The sequence below is a fragment of the Heteronotia binoei genome, chromosome 1, assembly GCF_032191835.1.
Source record: "Heteronotia binoei isolate CCM8104 ecotype False Entrance Well chromosome 1, APGP_CSIRO_Hbin_v1, whole genome shotgun sequence".
NCBI classification, from domain to species: Eukaryota; Metazoa; Chordata; class Lepidosauria; order Squamata; family Gekkonidae; genus Heteronotia; species Heteronotia binoei.
The window spans coordinates 277,460,341-277,484,239 of record NC_083223.1 but is presented as its reverse complement, the minus strand read 5'-3'; the positions used below and the strand labels follow the sequence as shown (position 1 = coordinate 277,484,239).

Here is a 23,899-nt window from a genome sequence, read left to right as displayed (position 1 = left end):
GTCACCATCTTCAAGTACTTGAAGGGCTGTCCTATAGAGGATGGTATGGAATTGTTTTCTGTGGCCCCAGAAGGTAGGACCAGAACCAATGGGTTGAAATTAAATCAAAAGAGTTTCTGGCTTAACATGAGGAAGAACTTCCTGACCGTTAGAGCAATTCCTCAGTGGAACAGGCTTCCTCGGGAGGTTGTGGGTTCTCCTTCCTTGGAGGTTTTGAAACAGAGGCTAGATGGCCATCTGACAGTAATGAATATCCTGTGAATTTAGGGGGAGATGTTTGTGAGTTTCCTGCATTGTGCTGGGAGTTGGACTAGATGGCCCTGCAGGTCCCTTCCAACTCTATGATTCTATGATTCTTGAAACGTGTTCTTCACAACCAAGAACTTGGACCCCCACTCTGTCGGTCAAATTCCAGCACTGCTCAAAACTAACGTTTGGTCAATATGAAGTCCGCACTGACCAGGATTCCAGGGGTCTTATCGGGACGGGGCTGAAGCGCTATCGCAGCAACTGGTCCCGGGATAGGGGAAGAGTGAGCAGTTCCATAGTGGAAGAAAGTAGGAGTCCAGCAGCACCGGACTCCTTCTTTGTTCTATTGCTTCAGACTAACACAGCTGCCCCCCTGGATCGAGTTCCATAGTGGGAATTTGATCAACTTCAAGAGGACCAACGGCAGACATCTGGAAGGTGACCATTTATGGAAATGACTTCTTTGAATCCCTTAAGATGAGCAGAGCTGAAAAGAAGAAGAAAAAAGTGCAATTTTTGTTAGGCACACTACAGCAGGCCAAGTAAAGTAGAGGGCTGAGACATTAGAACAGCCCTGTGGCAGGCCAAGCAAATGAACATAAGAACATAAGAGAAGCCATGTTGGATCAGGCCAGTGGCCCCTCCAGTCCAACACTCTGTGTCACATAAGAACATAAGAGAAGCCATGTTGGATCAGGTCATTGGCCCCTCCAGTCCAACACTCTGTGTCACATAAGAACATAAGAGAAGCCATGTTGGATCAGGCCAATGGCCCCTCCAGTCCAACACTCTGTGTCACATAAGAACACAAGAGAAGCCATGTTGGATCAGGCCAATGGCCCCTCCAGTCCAACACTCTGTGTCACATAAGAACATAAGAGAAGCCCTGTTGGATCAGGCCAATGGCCCCTCCAGTCCAACACTCTGTGTCACATAAGAACATAAGAGAAGCCATGTTGGATCAGGCCAATGGCCCCTCCAGTCCAACACTCTGTGTCACATAAGAACATAAGAGAAGCCATGTTGGATCAGGCCAATGGCCCCTCCAGTCCAACACTCTGTGTCACATAAGAACATAAGAGAAGCCCTGTTGGATCAGGCCAATGGCCCCTCCAGTCCAACACTCTGTGTCACATAAGAACATAAGAGAAGCCATGTTGGATCAGGCCAATGGCCCCTCCAGTCCAACACTCTGTGTCACATAAGAACATAAGAGAAGCCATGTTGGATCAGACCAATGGCTCCTCCAGTCCAACACTCTGTGTCACATAAGAACATAAGAGAAGCCCTGTTGGATCAGGCCAATGGCCCATCCAGTCCAACACTCTGTGTCACAGAAGAACATAAGAGAAGCCCTGTTGGATCAGGCCAATGGCCCATCCAGTCCAACACTCTGTGTCACATAAGAACATAAGAGAAGCCATGTTGGATCGGCCAATGGCCCCTGCAGTCCAACACTCTGTGTCACATAAGAACATGAGAAGCCATGTTGGATCAGGCCAGTGGCCCCTCCAGTCCAACACTCTGTGTCACATAAGAACATAAGAGAAGCCCTGTTGGATCAGGCCAATGGCCCCTCCAGTCCAACACTCTGTGTCACATAAGAACATAAGAGAAGCCCTGTTGGATCAGGCCAGTGGCCCATCCAGTCCAACACTCTGTGTCACACAGTGGCCAAAACCCCTAGGAGCCATCAGGAGGTCCAACAGTGGGGCCAGGACTTCAGAAGCCCTCCCACTGTTGCCGCCCCCAAGCACCAAGAATACAGAGCATCACTGCCCCATACAGAGAGTTCCAACAATAAGCTGTGGCTAATAGCCACTGATGGACCTCTGCCCCATATGCTTATCCAATCCCCTCTTAAAGCTGGCTATGCTTGTAGCCGCCACCACCTCCTATGGCAGTGAATTCCATGTATTCATCACCCTTTGGGTGATGTTCTATCCCAACTGCTCAGCAATTTCATGGAGTGCCCATGAGTTCTTGTATTGTGAGAAAGGGAGAAAAGTACTTCTTTCTCTACCTTCTGTATCCCATGCATAATCTTGTAAACCTCCATCATGTCACCCCTCAGTCGGCGTTTCTCCAAGCTAAAGAGCCCCAAGCGTTTTAACCTTTCTTTATTTTATTTTTATTTTTATTAATTTCATTTATATCCCGCCCTCCCCCACCTTGGCAGGCTCAGGGCGGCTAACAACATTCTATAAAACATACAATAGTAGATAAAACCTTTAGATTTACAATATAAAACATTAAAACATTAAACTTAAAATTAAAACCAGTCCAATAAATGCAGTTATACAGCGGTATAGATCTTTAAACCGCATTGGCGGATCTTTAATTACTGACCTTCTTAGCAGTCCGAGTGTGCGAGTTTAAAAAGGGTGGTCTTGCAGGCCCTGAGGAACTGATCGAGGTTCCGCAGGGCCCGCACCTCCTCGGGGAGTCGGTTCCACAGGGTAGGGGCCGCGATCGAAAAGGCCTGTGCTCTAGTGTTCTGATATTTAATCTCCTTCGGCCCGGGGATAGTCATTAGGTTTTTCCCAGTTGACCTCAGTGCTCTCTGGGGTTCATATGGGGAAAGACGGTCCCTCAGGTAGGCAGGTCCTCGGCCATATAAGGCTTTAAAGGTAATGACCAACACTTTGTACTGGACCCGGTATATAATCGGCAGCCAGTGCAGTTCACGTAGCCCCGGCCGTATATGTTCCCGTTTCGGGAGTCCCAACAACAGCCTGGCCGCCGCGTTCTGCACTAGCTGCAGTCTCCGGGTCCGGCACAGAGGTAGCCCCAAGTAGAGGGCATTACAGTAGTCTAGTCTTGAGGTGACCGTTGCATGGATCACTGTTGCGAGGTCCCGGCGCTCAAGGAAAGGGGCCAACTGCCTTGCCCGCTTCAGATGGAAGAATGCTGACTTGGCAGTGGCTGCTATCTGGGCCTCCATATATATATGTGTGTGTGTGTGTGTGTGTGTGTAAACACACACATACATTGGACACTGTGTGACACGGAGTGTTGGACTGGATGGGCCACTGGCCTGATCCAACATGGCTTCTCTTATGTTCTTATGTCTGGGGCAGAGATGCTTTGTCTTCTTGGTGCTTGGGGGGCCACAGTGGAAGGGCATCTGGAGTTCTGGCCCCACTGGTGGTTCTCCTGATGACCCCTGGATTTGGGCTACTGTGTGACACAGAGTGTTGGACTGGATGGGCCATTAGCCTGATCCAACATGGCTTCTCTTATGTTCTAATATTCTTAAGGCAGAACTGCAGCAGTAGAACTGGGCAGAATGGGAAGTCTTACAGAGGTCATTCTCCCCTGACAAACCGTGTCTTACCTGTGGCATCTGCGTGAAGGGTCTGTCCATCTTTGCTCCTCACCTGGCCAGACAGGAACATCTTCCTTCCCTCCATCTTGTCCATTCTGGTGTCCACCACAACCATGGAACCCAGCCAGATGGGGCTGCGAGAAGAAATCATTGGGCTTTCAATACAGCCGGCTCCCTGTCCCATAACCAAGGGTGGAATCCTAGCAGGAGTTCCTTTGCATATTAGGCCACACACCCCGATGTAGCCAATCCTCCAAGAGCTTTCAAGGCTCTTTTTTGTAAGCTCCAAGAGGATTGGCTACATCAGGGGTGTGTGGCCTAATATGCAGAGGAGCTCCTGCTAGAATTCCACCCCTGCCCATAACCCTTCTCCCTTCCCCATGTGGGGCTGTGGGAAACGTGTTGTGGAGCAAGAACAGCACCAAATTTTTAAATCCGGGATGTGGCTGGATCAAGAAGCCGTTTGTAGAAGGGGTCACTCCATCAGGGGTCTAGGCAAGGAATAATCAGGGGTGGGAATATTCTTCTTCTTGAGAGCCAGTTTGGTGTAGTGGTGAAGTGTGCAGACTCTTATCTGGGAGAACTGGGTTTGATTCCCTGCTGGAATGGCCTTAGGTCAGCCGTAGCTCTGGCAGAGGCTGTCCTTGAAAGGGCAGCTGCTGTGAGAGCCCTCTCAGCCCCACCCACCTCACAGGGTGTCTGTTGTGTGGGGAGAAGATATGGAAGATTGTAAGCCGCTCAGAGTCTCTGATTCAGAGAGAAGGGCGGGGTATAAATCTGCAATTCTTCTTCTTTCAAGAACTGTGGCTGGCTCTCTGACGTCTGACACCCATGCCTTCTGGCTCTCAAAGATCTGGCGTTTGTTCCCCGTGGCTCTTACGTTAAGCAAGTTTGGCCACCCCTGATTTCGACCCCTGATTGCGAGTCCTCTCCTCTGCCGCCAATAGGAATTGGCATCCCAGCCATTGCGGTTTCCTGGATCTGATTCTGGTGTTTCCAGGCCACCGTGACCGCTCCAGATGTGCTCACCTCTTGTAGTTGACGTTGAGATTCACCACGAAGCCTCTGCCAACGAGGGAGATGACGCATGCTGTGAAGCTGTTGTCGAGAATGGTTGCGATGCAACCGCCGTGCACCAAACTGGAGAGAGGGGGAGAAAATCCGACAATTATGCACAGGCGGGGAAGATGTTGCAAACCAAAATACGGCTCCGGCTCCGGGTTCCATGTAAAACAGCTGGCTTAAGAACATAAGAGAAGCCATGTTGGATCAGGCCAACGGCCCATCCAGTCCAACACTCTGTGTCACACAGTGGCAAAAAATTTTTATATATACACACACACTGTGGCTAATAGCCACTGATGGACCTCTGCTCCATATTTTTATCTAAACCCCTCTTGAAGGTGGCTATACTTGTGGCCGCCACCACCTCCTGTGGCAGTGAATTCCACATGTTAATCACCCTTTGTGTGAAGAAGTACTTCCTTTTATCCGTTTTAACCTGGCTGCTCAGCAATTTCATCGAATGCCCACGACTTCTTGTATTGTGAGAAAGGGAGAAAAGTACTTCTTTCTCTACTTTCTCCATCCCATGCATTATCTTGTAAACCTCTATCATGTCAGTCGACGTTTCTCCAAACTAGAGAGTCCCAAGCGTTTCAACCTTTCTTCATAGGGAAAGTGCTCCAGCCCTTTAATCATTCTAGTTGCCCTTTTCTGGACTTTCTCCAATGCTATAACATCCTTTTTGAGATGCGGCAACCAGAACTGCACACAGTACTCCAAATGAGACCGCATCATCGATTTATACAGGGGCATTATGATACTGGCTGATTTGTTTTCAGTTCCCTTCCTAATAATTCCCAGCATGGCGTTGGCCTTTTTTATTGCAAACGCACACTGTCTTGACATTTTCAGTGAGTTCTCTACCACGACCCCAAGATCTCTCTCTTGGTCAGTCTCTGCCAGTTCACACCCCATCAACTTGTATTTGTAGCTGGGATTCTTGGCCCCAATGTGCATTACTTTGCACTTGGCCACATTGAACCGCATCTGCCACGTTGACGCCCACTCACCCAGCCTCAACAGATCCCTTTGGAGTTCCTCACAATCCTCTCGGGTTCTCATCACCCTGAACAATTTAGTGTCATCCGCAAACTTGGCCACTTCACTGCTCACTCCCAATTCTAAATTATTAATGAACAAGTTAAAGAGCATGGGACCCAGTACCGAGCCCTGCAGCACCCCACTGCTTACCGTCCTCCACTGCAAAGACTGCCCATTTATACTCACTCTCTGCTTCCTATTACTCAGCCAGTTTTTGATCCACAAGAGGACCTGTCCTTTTACTCCATGACTCTCAAGCTTTCTAAGGAGCCTTTGATGAGGAACTTTATCAAAAGCTTTCTGGAAGTCAAGGTAAACAACATCTATCTGGTCTTCTTTGTCACGTGTTTGTTCACCCCCTCAAAGAAATGTAACAGGTTAGTGAGGCAAGATCTTCCCTTACATATGTTCATAGTGTCCTGGCCCCACTGTGATGGCCAGAACTTCCTTTGGAGTTCAATTCTGCTTGTCACACCCTTGCTCCTGGTCCCACCCCCAACATCTCCTGGCTCACCCCCCAAAGTCCCCGGATATTTCTTGAATTGGACTTGGCATCCCGACTACAAACAATGCATTCTGGGATTTTTCACGTCTCACCCTGCATAACTCTCCAGGTAGGCCCCTGGCTGGAAAAGGCATACCACCCTTTTCTCAGATGGGTTGAAGAACATCACATATTCAAACCCCAGGCCTTCGCCGTCGATGTTTCGGCAAAAGAACCGGGTCTCTTGTTTCTTTTCTCCCTCCTCCTCCTCCTGGAGCGCCTTCCCTGTCCATTCTGTGAAAGGCAGTGAGAGGAACAACAGTCATACAGCAGCCAGGAACAAAGATAAGTTGGACTCGTTTCTCCCCTGAATTCTCTGAACTGCTCCAACAGGTCATTTAGAGTTGCCAACCCCCAGATGGGGGGCTGGAGATCTCCTGGGATTACAAGTGGTCTCTAGGAGACAGAACATAACAACATAAGAGAAGCCATGTTGGATCAGGCCAATGGACTATCCAGGCCAACACTCTGTGTCACACAGTAGCCAAAAAAAACAGGTGCCCTCAGGGGGTCCAACAGTGGGGCCAGGACACTATGAACATATGAAGATATGAAGCTGCCTTATACTGAATCAGACCCTTGGTCCATCAAAGTCAGTATTGTCTTCTCAGACTGGCAGTGGCTCTCCAGGGTCTCAAGCTGAGGATTTTCACACCTATTTGCCTGGACCCTTTTTTGGAGATGCCAGGGATTGAACCTGGGACCTTCGGCTTTCCAAGCAGATGCTCTACCACTGAGCCACCGTCCCTCCCAAAGCCCTTCCATTGTTGCCCCCCCCTCCAAGCACCAGGAACACAGAGCATCACTGCCCCAGACATAACAACATATGAGAAGCCATGTTGAATCAGGCCAATGGCCCATCCAGGCCAACACTGTGTCACATAGGGTTACCAAATCCAATTCAAGAAATATCTGGGGACTTTGGGGGTGGAGCCAGGAGACTTTGGGGGTGGAGCCAAGATCAAGGCTGTGACAAGCATCATTGAACTCCAAAGGGAGTTCTGGCCATCACATTTCAAGGGACGGCACACCTTTTCAATACCTTCCTTTCATAGGAAATCATGAAGGATAGGGGCACCTTCTTTTGGTGCTCATAGAATTGCACCCCCTGGTCCAATCTTTTTGAAACTTGGGGGGTATTTTGGGGAGAGGCACTAGATGCTATGCTGAAAATTTGGTGCCTCTACCCCAAAAAACAGCCCCCCCAGAACCCCAAATACCCGCAGATCAATTCTCCATGATTTTCTATGGGAATAAATCTTTATAGGGAATAATAGAGTTCCCAGCAGACATTTCCCTCCCCTCCCCTTCCCTCACTTTCTGACGACCCTGAAGCGGGAGGAGGGTCTCCAAACCGGGGGATCCCCTGCCCCCACCTGGGGATTGGCAACCCTAGTGTCACACAGTGGCCAAAAAAACCCCAGGTGCCATCAGGAGGTCCATCAGTGGGGCCAGGACACTAGAAGCCCTCCCACTGTGCTCCCCCAAGCACCAAGAAGACATAACATCTCTGCCCCAGACATAAGAACATAAGAGAAGCCATGTTGGGTCAGGCCAATGGCCCCTCCAGTCCAACACTCTGTGTCACGTAAGAACATAAGAGAAGCCATGTTGGATCAGGCCAGTGGCCCATCCAGTCCAACACTCTGTGTCTCATAAGAACATAAGAGAAGCCATGTTGGGTCAGGCCAATGGCCCATCCAGGCCAACACTGTGTCACACAGTGGCCAAATCCCAGGTGCCATCAGGAGGTCCAACAGTGGGGCTAGAATCCCTCCCACTGTTGCCTCCCCACAAGCACCAAGAATACAGAGCATCACTGCCCCAGACGGAGAGTTCCAACAATATGCTGTGGCTAATAGATCGCCTCCCCTGGAGCAAATGGCTTCTTTGAAAGTTGGGCTCTGGCATCATACCCCCTTGATGTCTCTCCTCTCCCCAAACCATGCCCTCTTCAGGCTCCACCTCCACTGATTCTCCAGGTATTTCCCAGCCATGAGCAGGCAAACCTGTTTCTATTAGCTATGGCTGACAAGCTCATGCCACGGGCAGGGGATCCCTCACCCTGGAGGGCTCCACCCCACCGGCAGGGAGCAGGCTGCTGGGAGGATCTCTGCCCGGAAAGAGCCCCATCAGTGGGTGCCATCCCAAGAGCAATGACATCACCCGGAAGTGACATCGTCGTGCCCGGGACGGGGCACCAGGGACGCTCTAGGACTCGCACTAAAAACTCTATGGTACCATAGAATTTTACTGTGAATCCTAGAGCGTTTCCAGTGTGATGCGCTAGGAATCACGTTAAAACAAACAGAGGCTCTACCACTGAGCCCCAGCCTCTCTCCCAGGGCTTTGAACCTCCTCGGCAACAAAAAAATTGACACACTTCGGAAGCCAGGTCTTCTAGGCTCACGAAGAGGCCATCTCCTCAAGAGTCTTGCAGCTGGATAGAAACAAAGTGGAGTAGGCCTCCTCATTCCCAAAGCTTTTGTTCTCGGTTTTGTGGAAATCTGGGTATCGAAGGGAGAGATGGAAGGCAAATATTTCAAAAGATTAGAAATCGAGAGACCCTTGCCTGAAATATTCTTTTCCAAGTACCTATGAGAAGGGATCCGTCTCCACGTCTCGTCTTCACACATCTCCATGAACTTCTCAAACTCGTCCATCATGTCTTTGCTCCAGCTGGAGTTGGGGAGGGAGTAGTCCTTTAGGAGACTGGATTGACTAGACGTAGCCTGAAGATCAAGGCAGAGAACACGCACGTGAGCACATGTATGGAAGAAATGAAATTCCCGGCATCTTCATTGCTGGAGGAAAGGGCTGTCTAGACACAGCTGACTTAGAGCAACAACGGTTGCCCATCTCCAGGTGGAAAGCAGGAAAAAAAACGTGATAGAATAACAAAAATAATTCAACCCAGATTCAAATTAAATTGCAAAAAGACCTTTTCAATAATGTGATTATTGCATACTTCATTCCTTATCGTTCAACGTGGGTGAGTAAAGTCAATGACATTCCATAACAAATTTGCACCTGAGCACACATACAATATTGATACAGAATTTGATTCTACAAACAAAATGTTTCGTGCAGAAAAGGTGCTTATATAATAAGATGCCATAATAAGCCCATTCATCCACTTCTTGAAGACTCCATAAAATCCACCTCTGATGGAGCCTGAAGCCAGCTTGTAGGTTGCTGCACCATTTCCAATCTCTTTATCAAAGAGGGATGTCCGAAGCGCGAAGGAGCTCCTGCTAGAATTCCACCCCTGGTAAACAGAAAATAATCTTCCAAATTTCATTACCTTACTAGTAAAGGAGCACTACTGGCAGAACTGTGAAGACAAAATAGGCACCAAACTAAAAGCAGTTAAGCTCACGAGCAATAGCGAAATTAACACCGGATAACAGAAGAGCGTTTATCCAGAAACTTACAGATCAAGACTGGAAAATGCTTTTAGCTGATACTAAGCGGACATGCTCACCGATTCATCTGGGGGAAAAGAAAGGAAAGGTCCCCTGTGCAAGCACCAGTCGTTTCCGACTCTGGGGTGACGTTGCTTTCGCGACGTTTTCACGGCAGACTTTTTTACGGGGTGGTTTGCCATTGCCTTCCCCAGTCATCTACGCTTTCCCCCCAGCAAGCTGGGGACTCATTTGACTGACCTCATAAGGATGGAAGGCTGAGTCAACCTTGGGCCGGCTACCTGAACCGGCTTTCGCCGGAATCGAACTCAGGTCGTGAGCAGAGAGTTCAGACCACAGTACTGCGGTACTGCTGCTTTACCACTCTGCGCCACGGGGACTGACCGCTAAAGACTGTAGACTCTTTTGCACACATCTTTTTTCATTGCCCCAAACTTAAAACAGGAAGAGAAAAATTTCTGACGAAACAGTTAATGAAATTTTCACCCTTATCCAAACCCACAAGACTGAGGCCGATTCTACACTGGGCAAAATACCCAGTAATACTACCCTTTCAGATGTCACAATCTACACTTAAAACTGGCCTCACCACTGTCTTGCTCCGGTGTTTTTGCTACCATCTACACTTGAAATCCTGGAACAGCAGTGAAGCCGTCTTCGGCTCAGTCTTGTGCCTTATTTTCCAAGACCACTATTTAAGCGGCGTTTTCCCCATCCTACGGCATCCTTGCGTCTTTTTGTTGCTTTTCTTCACTACCACCAGCAGGTGGCGTTTTTCGCAGCAATCCTCATTGGTCGGTCCTATGTGACGTCCTATGTTATCTGATCGGACTAGGTAACAATGGGCCGAGGGGGAGGCTCCAGGATAACCATTAATAGAAAGGAGAGGAAAACTCCTGCTGTGAGAGCTGTTAAACCTGTCAATGGATGGCCAAATTGACACCTAGGCGACAGGTCTACACAAAAAAGCTACTTGGCTTTCAGGTGAAGATGCCTTTTTTCCTTCTGGCACCATCCGAGGGACAAAGGTTTAGGCAGTCTGTGCGCTTGAAGTGAAATTGAGAAGGCAATCCGTTTCTCAGTTCTGCTCCCCAATAATCACGAAGGAAGAATGGTCTCTGAGCCTGTGCAGAGTTCCACACTCATGGCACAAGGCATTCCTTTTAGCAAGTACTAGCTCAAGCACTCCCACATGAGGAAGCCCCAGTCCTTTCCCCCAGAAATGTTCTGTCCTTAGCTCATCCCATTTGGGGAACTTGAAAGCCATAATTCTGGGGAACTTCACAGAATGGCATTCCCACATGAGCAGGCTTTGTCTGTGAGCCTCCCCTCCCCACAAGGGAAATCTAACTTTAAAACCTGAATGTCTCCTAGAATAGAGAAACCTTGTTTTGTAAGGTTGACAGGTAACAGAGGCATCTTTTCCCTCAAGTAAATACAGAAAAAGAGAAATAACATTAGACAAGGGCAGTTCTCCAGCCAAGAGCTGGAGATCCCCTGGAATCCCAGCAAGGTTTCCAGCCTTTAGTTTTCTCTGCAGGGTGAAGGGAGTTTGATGTCATATCTTTATTTTAACCCTTTAAAATGGCAGAATCAAGAACCTGAGAAAAAGAGGTTGAAAAAGGTTTTGTTAATTCAAACCATTCAGGGCAAATGGTTAGGAAATGACCATTTCAACTTTCAAATTGGCTGAACGTAAATCTTTGAAACTCCCAAGCTCATCTTTCTCTGCCACTTATAAAATCAGAAAATATTCATTGCCTCAGCTCTATGAATTTTACAGTGGTATAGCCTCTGAGCTTGTATGGAGTGCCTAAAGACTAGCCCAAATAGAGCTGGTTAAAGTATTGCAAATGCTCAGCACTCCATCAGGAAGGTCTACTATAAGCTCCAGGAAGACTGGCTACATCGGGGCGTGTGGCCTAATCTGCAATTTAAAAAATGCTTGACTTCCCCTAACCTTCGTAGAGCCTTCATGCTCGCTTTAATGTCCTTCCTTCTTCTGCACTGTAGGGAGGCTTAAGAAAATCCCACATTCCAACAGGTTTTGAGGTTGTGGTTCAAAGGATATAGAAAGTACTGAACATGTTCTCCTGCACTGTACATTTTAGTGTGATATTCATGCCGTTGACTTCGATCCTCTTCTTCGAAATCACGAGGGGCAATCTGATGGCAGTAAGACACTTCCTATTGTCCTCTCATAACTCTGAGATTATCGAGACTGGGAGTGAATATCTGTGCTGAGCTTCTAAGAGGATTGGAATGTTTCAAACGTTGGGGTAATATATTTTTTTCTCCCTTGCCGATCGTGCACGTCTGTGCTTTTACACCGATAAAGGTGGTGGTTGTTTTTAAAATGCAAATAAGTTCCTGCTGCAAAAATTATCCTGGTTGCTGGCACCCAAGGTCAAGTTAATTCATGCTATTAATCGTCCCCATTGCGAATGGGTGTGAACGCTGGACAATGGAGAAAGCCAAAAGGAAGGAAGCAGACTCCTTTGGAATGTGGGGTTGGGAGAGAGTTTTACAGATACTGTGGATCCCCCTAAAAGAAAAATCCATGGGCTCTCGATCAAATTTGGGGAAGTGGTTTAGTGCGTGGACTCTTGTCTGGGAGAACCGGGTTTGATTCCCCACTCCTCCACTTGCACCTGCTGGGATGGCCTTGGGTCAGCCATAGCTCTCACAGAGCTGTCCTTGAAAGGGCAGTTTCTGTCAGAGCTCTCTAAGCCCCACCCACCTCACAGGGTGTCTGTTGTGGGGGAGGAAGGGAAAGGAGATTGTGAGCCGCTCTGAGACTCTTCGGAGTGGACGGCGGGATATAAATCCAATATCTTCATCTACTTCACAGGGTGTCTTTTGTGGGGGAGGAAGGGAAAGCAGATTGTTAGCTGCTCTGAGCTCCCCTCCCCCCGCTTTCTGATGACCCTGAAGTGCGGGAAGGGCCTCCAAACCGGGAGATCCCCTGCCCCCACCTGGGGATTGGCAACCCTAGGGTCACCTGATGTAGGAACTGCATTCTGTTGTGGGGGGAAGCACGAAGGGCAGACTGGATTACTTGCAGATTCAGAATCACCCACCCGATCCTTTCCAATGCCGCCTGGAGCTTTTCAGCTGGAGATGCCGGGGACAGAACCCGGGGCCTTCCGCATGCAAGGCACAGCCTCTGTTCCTGAGCCACAGGGAAGTACCGGATAAGTTGGATTGACATCCACGCCCTGCGTCTGTCCTCATTGGATTGTTATGAAATTCTTGGGGCTCATTTATGGATGGTTGCCCCGGTCTTCATCAGCACAAATGGAGCCGATGTGGCCTGTTCTTCTTATGTCAACAGCACAGCCCTGGGCGGATCGATGCATCAAAGTCGTAAGCAGAGACGATCACAATTAGCAACGAGTGCAGGTGTAAGGGCGTGTAATGAAGACGCAGACGACATAGGAATATTCAGGTGACTTTGGCTACTTGTGAAGACCAGGGCCTTTTCTGTACCGGGGACTCCTTTGCATATTATTCTGCACCCCCCCCCCCCATGTAGCCAATCCTTACAGCTAGGGTTGCCAAATCCAGTTCAAGAAATATATGGGGACTTTGGGGATGGAGCCAGGAGACATTGGGGTGGAGCTAGGAGCAAGGGTTATGTTCTTATAGAAAGGTTGAAACGCTTGGGACTCTTTAGCTTGGAGAAACGTCGACTGCGGGGTGACATGATAGAGGTTTACAAGATAATGCATGGGATGGAGAAAGTAGAGAAATTGCTGAGCAGCCAGGTTAAAACGGATAAAAGGAAGTACTTCTTCACCCAAAGGGTGATTAACATGTGGAATTCACTGCAACAGGAGGTGGTGGCGGCCACAAGCATAGCCACCTCTGGAAGAACTCAATGAAGATATCAACTTGTCAAAGTATTAAAGAGAACTGTTTTAAGATGATGTATAGGTGGTATATGACTCCGAAAAAACTGGCTAAGATAAGTAAGAAAATGTCGGATAGATGTTGGAAATGTAAAAAACATGAAGGTTCTTTCTTCCATATGTGGTGGACATGTGAAAAAGCGAAAGAATTCTGGAAGATGATACAACAAGAAATCTCCAAAATTTTGGGCTATGACTTTAAGAAAACTGCAGAGACGTTTTTACTTGGATTACAATTAGAAAAATTTCCAAAAGAAGACAGGACTCTAATTTGGTACCTGCTATCAGCTGCTAGGACATTATACGCGCAGCCTTGGAAGCAAGAAAAAGTACCGGAGAAATGGGACTGGACCATGAAAGTTTTATCGTGGTGTGAAATGGATAAACTAACTAGAACACTAAGAGACTATGATTTAGAGATATTCAAAAGGGAGTGGAGAAAATTTAAAGGATATATGGAGAAAACTTGGAAAGTAAAGAAACATTGGACAATTTTTTAGTAGTAAGAATATATACATTGAACTTTGAGCAGTTAGAAGTGCCTTTAATATTGATTTTGAATTTATAACCTCGGGGAAGTCAACATTGGAGGGAGGGGGGATGGAAATGTCATATGGGTTAATGCGGGAAAAAAAAATTAAGAAATAGTTAAGTTTTGTAACCATATGCTACCAATAAATTGTTTAAACAAAAAAACCCCATGTGGAATTCACTGCCACAGGAGGTGGTGGCGGCCACAAGCATAGCCACCTTCAAGAGGGGTTTAGATAAAAATATGGAGCAGAGGTCCATCAGTGGCTATTAGCCACAGTGTGTGTGTATATATAAAATTTTTTGCCACTGTGTGACACAGAGTGTTGGACTGGATGGGCCATTGGCCTGATCCAACATGGCTTCTCTTATGTTCTTACAAGCATAATTGAACCCCACAGGGAGTTCTGGCCATCACATTGCAAAGGGTAGGGTTGCCAAGTCCAATTTAAGAAATATCTGGGGACTTTGGGGGTGGAGCCAGGAGACTTTGGGGGGTGGAGCCAGGAGACATTGGGGTGGAGCCAAGATCAAGGCTGTGACAAGCACAATTGAACTCCAAAGGGAGTTCTGGCCATCACATTTAAAGGGACAGCAGACCTTTTTAAATATCTTCCTTCCATAGGAAATAATGAAGGATAGGGGCACCTTCTTTTGGGGCTCATAGAATTGGACCCCCTGGTCCAATCTTTTCAAAACTTGGAGGGTAGTTTGGGGAGAGGAACTGGATGCTATACTGAAAATCTGATGCCTCTACCTCGAAACACAGCCCCTCCAGTGCCCCAGATACTCGCAGATCAATGATCCATTATTTTCTATGGGAATCGGTCTCCATAGAGAATAACAGAGTTGCCAGCAGACATTCCCCTCCCTTCCCCCCGCTTTCTGATGACCCAGAAGCGGGCAGAGGGCCTCCAAACTGGGGGATCCCCTGCCCCCACCTGGGGATTGGCAACCCTGCTTACTGTAGGCCCTGTACTAAGAGTCCTGTAAGCTCTCGGAGGATTGGTACGTCAGGGGGCATGGTCTAAGGCTCTGCTCCATATTTTTATCCAATCCCCTCTTGAAGCTGGCTATGCTTGTAGCCGCCACCACCTCCTGCTACAGGGAGTTTAAAATGTTAATCACCCTTTGGGTGAAGAAGGACTTCTGGAGCTCCGCTCCTGTGAGCTCCTGTCCAAAACGAGACCTGTCGGTCGCCGTGTTAGGCCCTCTGCAGGAGTAGAAAAGAGCAAGTATCCTGTAGCGCCTCCAAGACTTAACACACTTTGTGGGAGGGAAGGAGCTTTGGTGCGTCACCGCTCGTTTCCTTCCTTCTGTGGCGTGAACTTTAGAGAGCCAGTTTGGTGTAATGGTTAAGTCTGCGGACTCTCACCTGGGAGAACCAGGTTTTATTCCCCACTCCTCCACTTGCACCTGCTGGAATGGCCTTGGGTCAGCCATCGCTCTTGAAAGGACAGCTGCTGTGAGAGCCCTCTCCGCCCCACCCACCTCTCAGGGTGTCTGTTGTGGGGGAGGAAGGGAAAGGAGATTGTGAGCCGCTCTGAGACTCTTTGGAGTGGAGGTTGGATATAAATCCAACATTTACCTCACAGGGTGTCTATTGTGGGGGAGGAAGGGAAAGGAGATTGTGAGCCGCTCTGAGACTCTTCAGAGTGGAGGGCGGGATATAAATCCAACATTTACCTCACAGGGTGTCTGTTGTGGGGGAGGAAGGGAAAGGAGATTGTGAGCCGCTCTGAGACTCTTCGGAGTAGAGGGCGGGATATAAATCCAATATCTTCATCTACCTCACAGGGTGTCTGTTGTGGGGGAGGAAGGGAAAGGAGATTGTGAGCCGCTCTGAGACTCTTCGGAGTAGAGGGCGGGATATAAATCCAATATCTTCATTTACCTCACAGGGTGTCTGTTGTGGGGGAGGAAGGGAAAGGAAATTGTGAACCGCTCTGAGACTCTTAGTGGAAGGCTGGATATAAATCCAATATCTTCATCTACCTCACAGGGTGTCTGTTGTGGGGGAGGAAGGGAAAGGAGATTGTGAGCTGCTCTGTGACTCTTAGGAGTGGAGATCAGGATATAAATCCAATATCTTCATCTACCTCACAGGGTGTCTGTTGTGGGGGAGGAAGGGAAAGGAGATTGTGAGCCGCTCTGAGACTCTTCGGAGTGGAGGGCAGGATATAAATCCAATATCTTTATCTACTTCACAGGGTGTCTGTTGTGGGGGAGGGAGGGAAAGGAGATTGTGAGCCGCTCTGAGACTCTTCGGAGTGGAGGGTGGGATATAAATCCAATATCTTCATCTACCTCACAGGGTGTCTGTTGTGGGGGAGGAAGGGAAAGGAGATTGTGAGGCGCTCTGAGACTCTTCGGAGTGGAGGGCGGGATATAAATCCAATATCTACATCTACCACACAGGGTGTCTGTTGTGGGGGAGGAAGGGAAAGGAGATTGTGAGCCGCTCTGAGACTCTTCGAAGTGGAGGGCGGGATATAAATCCAGTATCTTCTTCATCTTCTTCTTAACCGTTCAAGATAGGACTGGACTTGGGAGGGGGTTGTTCCGGGTGCATGCGTATAAGCGGGGCCCCGGCCCCGGGATGTTATCTTATTCTGTGGATGTTAATAAAGTACGATTGCCGTTGAACGTCTCTGAACCCAGTACTTTACGGCAAGCTTTTCAGAGGTCATTTGCACAGTAAAGGGTAAAGGTCAGCCTTTGGTTTCCCTGTGTGATGGGGAGTTTAGCAACTCGTGAGTAGATTGCCCCAGTGAGACCACACGAGTGTGGGATTGCAAACGGTTTTATTTTTGCTTTTGTGTGTGTGTGTGAGAGAGAGAGATGAGATGATTTGCAGGTACTTGGGAGAGGAAATGAAGATTGTATTCAGGGGAACTGCACAGCTGTGTTTTTATTTATTTGTTTAAGGGGAAGTCTCCTGGGCTCCACCCCCAAAGTCCCCAGATGGCATCTGTGTAGACTTGGCAACCCTAGAACAGTGACTCACAAAAGCTTATCCTCTGCCACAAATATTGTTCATCTTTAAGCTGCTACTGGACGGTTGCTCTTTTCGATGGTGCGGTCTCATTTGGAATACTGTGTGCAATTCTAGTCACTGCCCCTCAAAAATGATATTTAAGCATTGGGAAAAGTGCAGAAAAGGGCAACTAGAATGATTAAAGGGCTGGAGCACTTTCCCTATGAAGAAAGGTTGAAACGCTCGGGGCTCTTTAGCTTGGAGAAACGTCGACTGCGGGGTGACAGGATAGAGGTTTACAAGATAATGCATGGGATGGAGAAAGGAGAGAAAGAAGTCCTTTTCTCCCTTTCTCACGATACAAGAACTCGTGGGCGTTCGATGAAATTGCTGAGCAGTCAGGTTAGAATGGAAAAAAGGAAGTCCTTCTTCAGCCAAAGGGTGATTAACATGTGGAATTCACTGCCACAGGAGGTGGCGGCGGCTACAAGCATAGCCAGCTTCAAGAGGAAGTTAGATAAAAATATGAAGCAGAGGTCCATCAGTGGCTATTAGCCACAGTGTGTGTGTGTATATATATATATATATATATATATATATATATATATATATATATATATATATGTATAAATATATATAATTTTTTTGGCCGCTGTGTGACACAGAGTGTTGGACTGGATGGGCCATTGGCCTGATCCAACATGGCTTCTCTTATGTTCCCTCTAAGCTGAGCTAGCGTGAGCTAGCTCACAGTTTTTAGCCTCCAGTGCACACATTTTGGTCTTATCTCAGGAAGAACATAAGCCATGTTGGATCAGGCCGATGGGCCATCCAGTCCAACACTCTGTGTCACACAGAGGCCAAAAAACCCAGGTGCCATCAGGAGGTCCATCAGTGGGGCCAGGACACTAGAAGCCCTCCCACTGTTCCCTCCCCCATAAAGAACCAAGAATACAGAGCATCACTGCCCCAGACATTAGAACAGAAGAGAAGCCATATTGGCCACTGGCCCATCCAGTCCAACACTCTGTGACACACAGTGGCCAAAAAACCCCCAGGTGCCATCAGGACGTTGACCAGTAGGGCGAGGACACTAGAAGTCCTCACACTGTTGCCCCCACCCCAAGCACCAAGAATACAGAGCATCACTGCCCTAGACATGAGAACATAAGAGAAGCCCTATTGGATCAGGCCAATGGCCCATCCAGTCCAACATTCTGTGTCACATAAGAACATAAGAGAAGACATGTTGGATCAGGCCAATGGCCCATCCAGTCCAACACTCTGTGTCACACAGTGGCCAAAAACCCCAACTGCCATCAAGAGGTCCACTGGTGGGGCTAGAAGTCCTTCCAGATGACCCCATAGCACACTAATTTATGCAGTGGCTCCCAACTTTAAGGCCAGTAGCTCACAAAGTAGAATTTTTCTCTCACAAGGCTCTGCAGCTTAAAAGGAACATCGGCAGTGACTTCCGAAAGCCTGCCCCCTGCAACAAATCATGTTTGTCTTTAAGGTGTTTCTGGATTCCAGCTCTTTTCTACTGAGGGAGAAAAAAGGAGGTCTTTCTCAGGATCAAGGAAGCTGATGTCAAGTTTCATAGAAGACGATGATAACAGCAGATTTATACCCCGCCCTTCTTTCTGAATCAGAGACTCAGAGCGGTTTACAATCTCCTATATCTTTTCCCCCAACAACAGACACCCTGTGAGGTGGGTGGGGCTGAGAGGGCTCTCACAAGCTCTTATATCTTCTCCCCTACAACAGACACCCTGTGAGGTGGGTGGAGCTGAGAGGGCTCTCGCGATCTCCTATATCTTCTCCCCCAACAACAGACACCCTGTGAGGTGGGTGGGGCTGAGAGGGCTCTCACAAGCTCTTATATCTTCTCCCCCTACAACAGACACCCTGTGAGGTGGGTGGAGCAGAGAGGGCTCTCGCGATCTCCTATATCTTCTCCCCCAACAACAGACACCCTGTGAGGTGGGTGGGGCTGAGAGGGCTCTCACAATCTCATATATCTTCTCCCCTACAACAGACACCCTGAGAGGTGGGTGGAGCTGAGAGGGCTCTCGCGATCTCCTATATCTTCTCCCCCAACAACAGACACCCTGTGAGGTGGGTGGGGCTGAGAGGGCTCTCACAATCTCATATATCTTCTCCCCCTACAACAGACACCCTGTGAGGTGGGTGGGGCTGAGAGGGCTCTCACAATCTCCTATATCTTCTCCCCCCACAACAGACACCCTGAGAGGTGGGTGGGGCTGAGAGGGCTCTCACAATCTCATATATCTTCTCCCCCTACAACAGACACCCTGAGAGGTGGGTGGGGCTGAGAGGGCTCTCACAATCTCCTATATCTTCTCCCCCCACAACAGACACCCTGTGAGGCGGGTTGGGCTGAGAGGGCTCTCACAATCTCCTATATCTTCTCTCCCCCATAACAGACACCCTGTGAGGTGGGTGGGGCTGAGAGGGCTCTCACAATCTCCTATATCTTCTCTCCCCCATAACAGACACCCTGTGAGGTGGGTGGGGCTGAGAGGGCTCTCACAATCTCCTATATCTTCTCTCCCCCATAACAGACACCCTGAGAGGTGGGTGGGGCTGAGAGGGCTCTCACAATTTCCTATATCTTCTCCCCCCCCACAACAGACACCCTGTGAGGTGGGTGGGGCTGAGAGGGCTCTCACAATCTCCTATATCTTCTCCCCCTACAACAGACACCCTGTGAGGTGGGTGGGGCTGAGAGGGCTCTCACAATCTCCTATATCTTCTCCCCCCACAACAGACACCCTGAGAGGTGGGTGGGGCTGAGAGGGCTCTCACAATCTCATATATCTTCTCCCCCTACAACAGACACCCTGAGAGGTGGGTGGGGCTGAGAGGGCTCTCACAATCTCCTATATCTTCTCCCCCCACAACAGACACCCTGTGAGGCGGGTTGGGCTGAGAGGGCTCTCACAATCTCCTATATCTTCTCTCCCCCATAACAGACACCCTGTGAGGTGGGTGGGGCTGAGAGGGCTCTCACAATCTCCTATATCTTCTCTCCCCCATAACAGACACCCTGTGAGGTGGGTGGGGCTGAGAGGGCTCTCACAATCTCCTATATCTTCTCTCCCCCATAACAGACACCCTGAGAGGTGGGTGGGGCTGAGAGGGCTCTCACAATTTCTTATATCTTCTCCCCCCCACAACAGACACCCTGTGAGGCGGGTTGGGCTGAGAGGGCTCTCACAATCTCCTATATCTTCTCTCCCCCATAACAGACACCCTGTGAGGTGGGTGGGGCTGAGAGAGCTCTCACAGCAGCTGCCCTTTCAAGGACAACTCTGTGAGAGTTATGGCTGACCCAAGGCCATTCCAGCAGCTGCAAGTGGAGGAGTGGGGAATCAAACCCACTAAACCACAACAGCAAGCTAACAATCGCATCTCACCGTTGCATGTATGTCCCTTCCGATACTCGCTGTGTCATTCGCGAACGGTCTGTGGGACAGACGCTGCGTGGCCCCTCTGGAGGCTGCCGGCTGTGGGACGCATCTGGAGACCATCCAGCGGCCCAGCCCCTTCACGAGAGGACCAGAGCTCCTCACCAAGACATGCATCTCAGAGAGTTCCGTGGCGATGTCTCACGAAGCAGGCACCTCCCGCTTTCCTTGGGCACCCCGTTGCAAATAAAAGGGGAGGCGGTTCTAGTAGGAGATGCCCGGCAGGAAGAAAGAGCCCAAGCAGATTTTTGCCAGCCAAGTCAAGTTTGACAGGCGGCTCCTTCCAGAGGTAAACAACCCTGTCTCCACATCACGCACCTACCGCATGCCTCAGCAAAACCATTTCCTGTTGCCAAGAAAGGCCCGGGCGAGAACAATGTTCCCTCTAAGCTGCAGAGTCTTGGGAGCTACTGGCATGAAAGTTGGGAGCGACTGCGGGGTGACATGATGGAGGTTTACAAGATAATGCATGGGATGGAGAAAGTAGAGAAAGAAGTACTTTTCTCCCTTTCTCACAATACAAGAACTCGTGGGCATTCGATGAAATCGCTGAGCAGACAGGTTAAAACGGATAAAAGGAAGTACTTCTTCACCCAAAGGGTGATTAACATGTGGAACTCACTGCCACAGGAGGTGGTGACGGCCACAAGCATAGCCACCTTCAAGAGGGGTTTAGATAAAAATATGGAGCACAGGTCCATCAGTGGCTATTAGCCACAGTGTGTGTATAAATTTTTTGGCCACTGTGTGACACAGAGTGTTGGACTGGATGGGCCGTTGGCCTGATCCAACATGGCTTCTCTTATGTGACACAGAGTGTTGGACTGGATGGGCCGTTGGCCTGATCCAACATGGCTTCTCTTATGTTCTTATCAATTAGTTTGCTCTGGGGCCATTTTCCCTGAGCTAAGACCGAAATGTGTGAGCCGGAAGCTAAAAATCTGTGAGCTAGCTCACGCTAACTCAGCTTAGAGGGAACACTGGACCAGAAGACCGAAGGTCTTGTGATTCAGTTGGCGATCCGTCTATGCTTACGGCCCAAAAGAGGGGCGGCGGCTCAGGGACAGAGCATCTGCTTGGCGTACAGAAGGTCCCAGGTTCAGTCCCCGGCATCTCCAGTTGGAAAGAACTGGTAATCGAGAGTACTACATCAGGAGTCTGCAAAACAGGTGAATTCCCCCGGGTGATCTCTAGGTGAGCTATCTTCCCCTTTCCTGAGCTCTGCGTTCAAGTCAGCCTTTCCCTCTTTTTCTAATGCATCCTGGATCTGATTTCTCCAAGGCGATGGGATGGGGGTTTTCAAGGGTGCCTAGGGTTGCCTAGGGTTGCTCAGTCCTCCACAGCTTCTGGTGGGCAACCGCTTTCATGCACACAGTGCGCGTGGCGTGATGACATCACTCAGAAGTGACGTCATCGCACCGGCGACGTCTCGTGCCAGCTGCTCTAGGAGCTTCCAGGAAAACTCTATGGTTTTCATGGACACTCTAGCCATTTGGGAGGGGAACCTCTATGGTACAATAGATTTTTTTCCCCCCTCCCAAATTGCTAGAGCGTCCAGGGAAACCATAGAGTTTTCGCGGAAGCTCCTAGAATGACCAGTACAAGACGTCGCCGGTGCGATGACATCACGGCGACTGACATCATCGTGCCAGCGACGTTGGGGGAGGATCTCCCGTGCCAGCCCAGTGGAGGCCAGCGGGCTTAGAACTTCCCAGGCACCTTAGTCTGGCTCCACGTCAGTTCTGCTCCCACCAACTGGGTGGTAGAAATTTGGGAAACCTAGCAACAATGATAGTCGACACCTCATTTACCACAAAGGTATCATTGGACGGTTGCCTTGGTAACATGATGCCCCAGCAATAAAAGTATAAGGTGGGATATAAATCCAATATCTTCTCCCTCCCTTCCTTCCTCCCTCTCTTCCTTCCTCCCTCCCTCTTTTCCTTCCTTCCTTCCTCCCTCTCTTCCTTCCTCCCTCTCTTCCTCCCTCCCTCCCTTCCTCCCTCCCTCCCTCCCTCCCTCCCTCCCTCCCTCCCTCTCTTCCTCCCTCCCTCCCTCCCTCCCTCCCTCCCTTCCTTCCTTCCTTCCTTCCTTCCTTCCTTCCTTCCTTCCTTCCTTCCTTCCTTCCTTTTAACTGGAGATGCCGGGGATTGAACCTGGAACCTTCTGCATGCCAAGCAGATGGTGTACCTCTGAGCTATGGCCCTTCTCTCCCAGCTAAGCAGGGTCTCAGGCTGAGATCTTTCCCATCACCTCCTGCCTGGTCCTTTCAACTGGAGATGCCAGGGATTGAACCTGGGACCTTCTGCATGCCAAGCAGAGGCTCTGCTACTGAGCCACACCCCTTACTCACTTTTGGTCCGTCAAGGTCAGTCTCGTCTACAGCTAGTGCAGAACGCTGCGGCACGGCTGCTAATGGGGCTGCCGCGACGGGAGCACATTCAGCCAATGCTGAGAGAGCTGCACTGGTTGCCTGTTGTATTCCGAGTTCGCTTCAAGGTGTTGGTATTAACCTTTAAAGCCCTCTATGGTCAGGGACCTGCCTATCTACTGGACCGCCTTTCCCCATATATTCCCCAGAGAGCACTGCGATCAGGGACAAAAAAATCTGTTGTCCGCCCCTGGGCCAAAAGAAGCCAGGCTATGTGTAACGAGATCCAGGGCTTTTTCGGTGGCAGCACCAGAACTTTGGAACACCCTCCCAGAAGCTATAAGGGCCCTGCGGGATTTATCTGCGTTCCGCAGGGCCTGTAAGACCGAACTGTTTAAACAGGCTTTTGTGGTCTAACTGAAAAAGGGCTGCCACCGGACACCGGTGGGTCTGATCATAGTTAAGAAGTCAATACCACCTATACTGGATTGAAATAGCGCTATAGAATGGTTTTGAAGTTGATATGTAAATTATGGTTTTATATGTTTTATTGGATTAATTGTTTTATAATGTTGTAAGCCGCCCTGAGTCCGCTTGCGGAGAGGGCGGGATATAAATGAAAAGTAATAATAAATAAATAATAAATAGTCTACTCCACCTAGGAGCCGCTCTCTAGGGTCTCAAGCCCCACTGACCAGCTTGGAGGTGGTATTTCTCTCTTTAAATCACTTCTCAAAGCCTAGCCAACCGGCAACATAGGGAATACATGGAAAGTTAAAGTTGCTTTCTTCCCCCTCCCATCTATTTTCCTTCCTTCCTCAGAATCATAGAGTTGTAAGGGATCTCTAGGGCCATCTAGTCCAGCCCCCTGCACAATGCAGGAAACTCACAAACACCTCCCCCTAAATTCACAGGATCTTCATCGCTGTCAGGTGGCCATCTAACCTCTGTTGAAAACCCTCCAAG

General features: G+C 49.1%; 1 protein-coding gene across 1 annotated transcript; it reads right to left on the bottom strand.

Moving 5' to 3' along the window:
• Nucleotides 1–695: 695 nt before the first annotated feature.
• LOC132585442 (acyl-coenzyme A thioesterase THEM4-like) lies at nt 696–12,863 on the bottom strand. Its single transcript, XM_060257375.1, has 6 exons — nt 12,711–12,863; nt 8,800–8,959; nt 6,281–6,461; nt 4,607–4,717; nt 3,587–3,711; nt 696–736 (listed from the first exon to the last, which is right to left on the bottom strand). The coding sequence occupies exons 1-6, from the start codon at nt 12,861–12,863 to the stop codon at nt 696–698; spliced, it is 771 nt and encodes a 256-aa protein (XP_060113358.1).
• Nucleotides 12,864–23,899: the final 11,036 nt, after the last annotated feature.

Bases quoted from the DNA above. Each gene is read 5' to 3' on its own strand.
- LOC132585442 (XM_060257375.1), bottom strand. From the start codon at position 12,863: ATGTCAATCCAACTTATCCGGTACTTCCCTGTGGCTCAGGAACAGAGG. The intron at 6,462-8,799 runs GCAAGGGTCTCT...TGCCTTTCACAG, and splicing joins CTTGGAAAAGAATATTTCAG to AATGGACAGGGAAGGCGCTC. The intron at 3,712-4,606 runs GTGAGCACATCT...TTCTTCTCGCAG, and splicing joins CTCAACGTCAACTACAAGAG to CCCCATCTGGCTGGGTTCCA.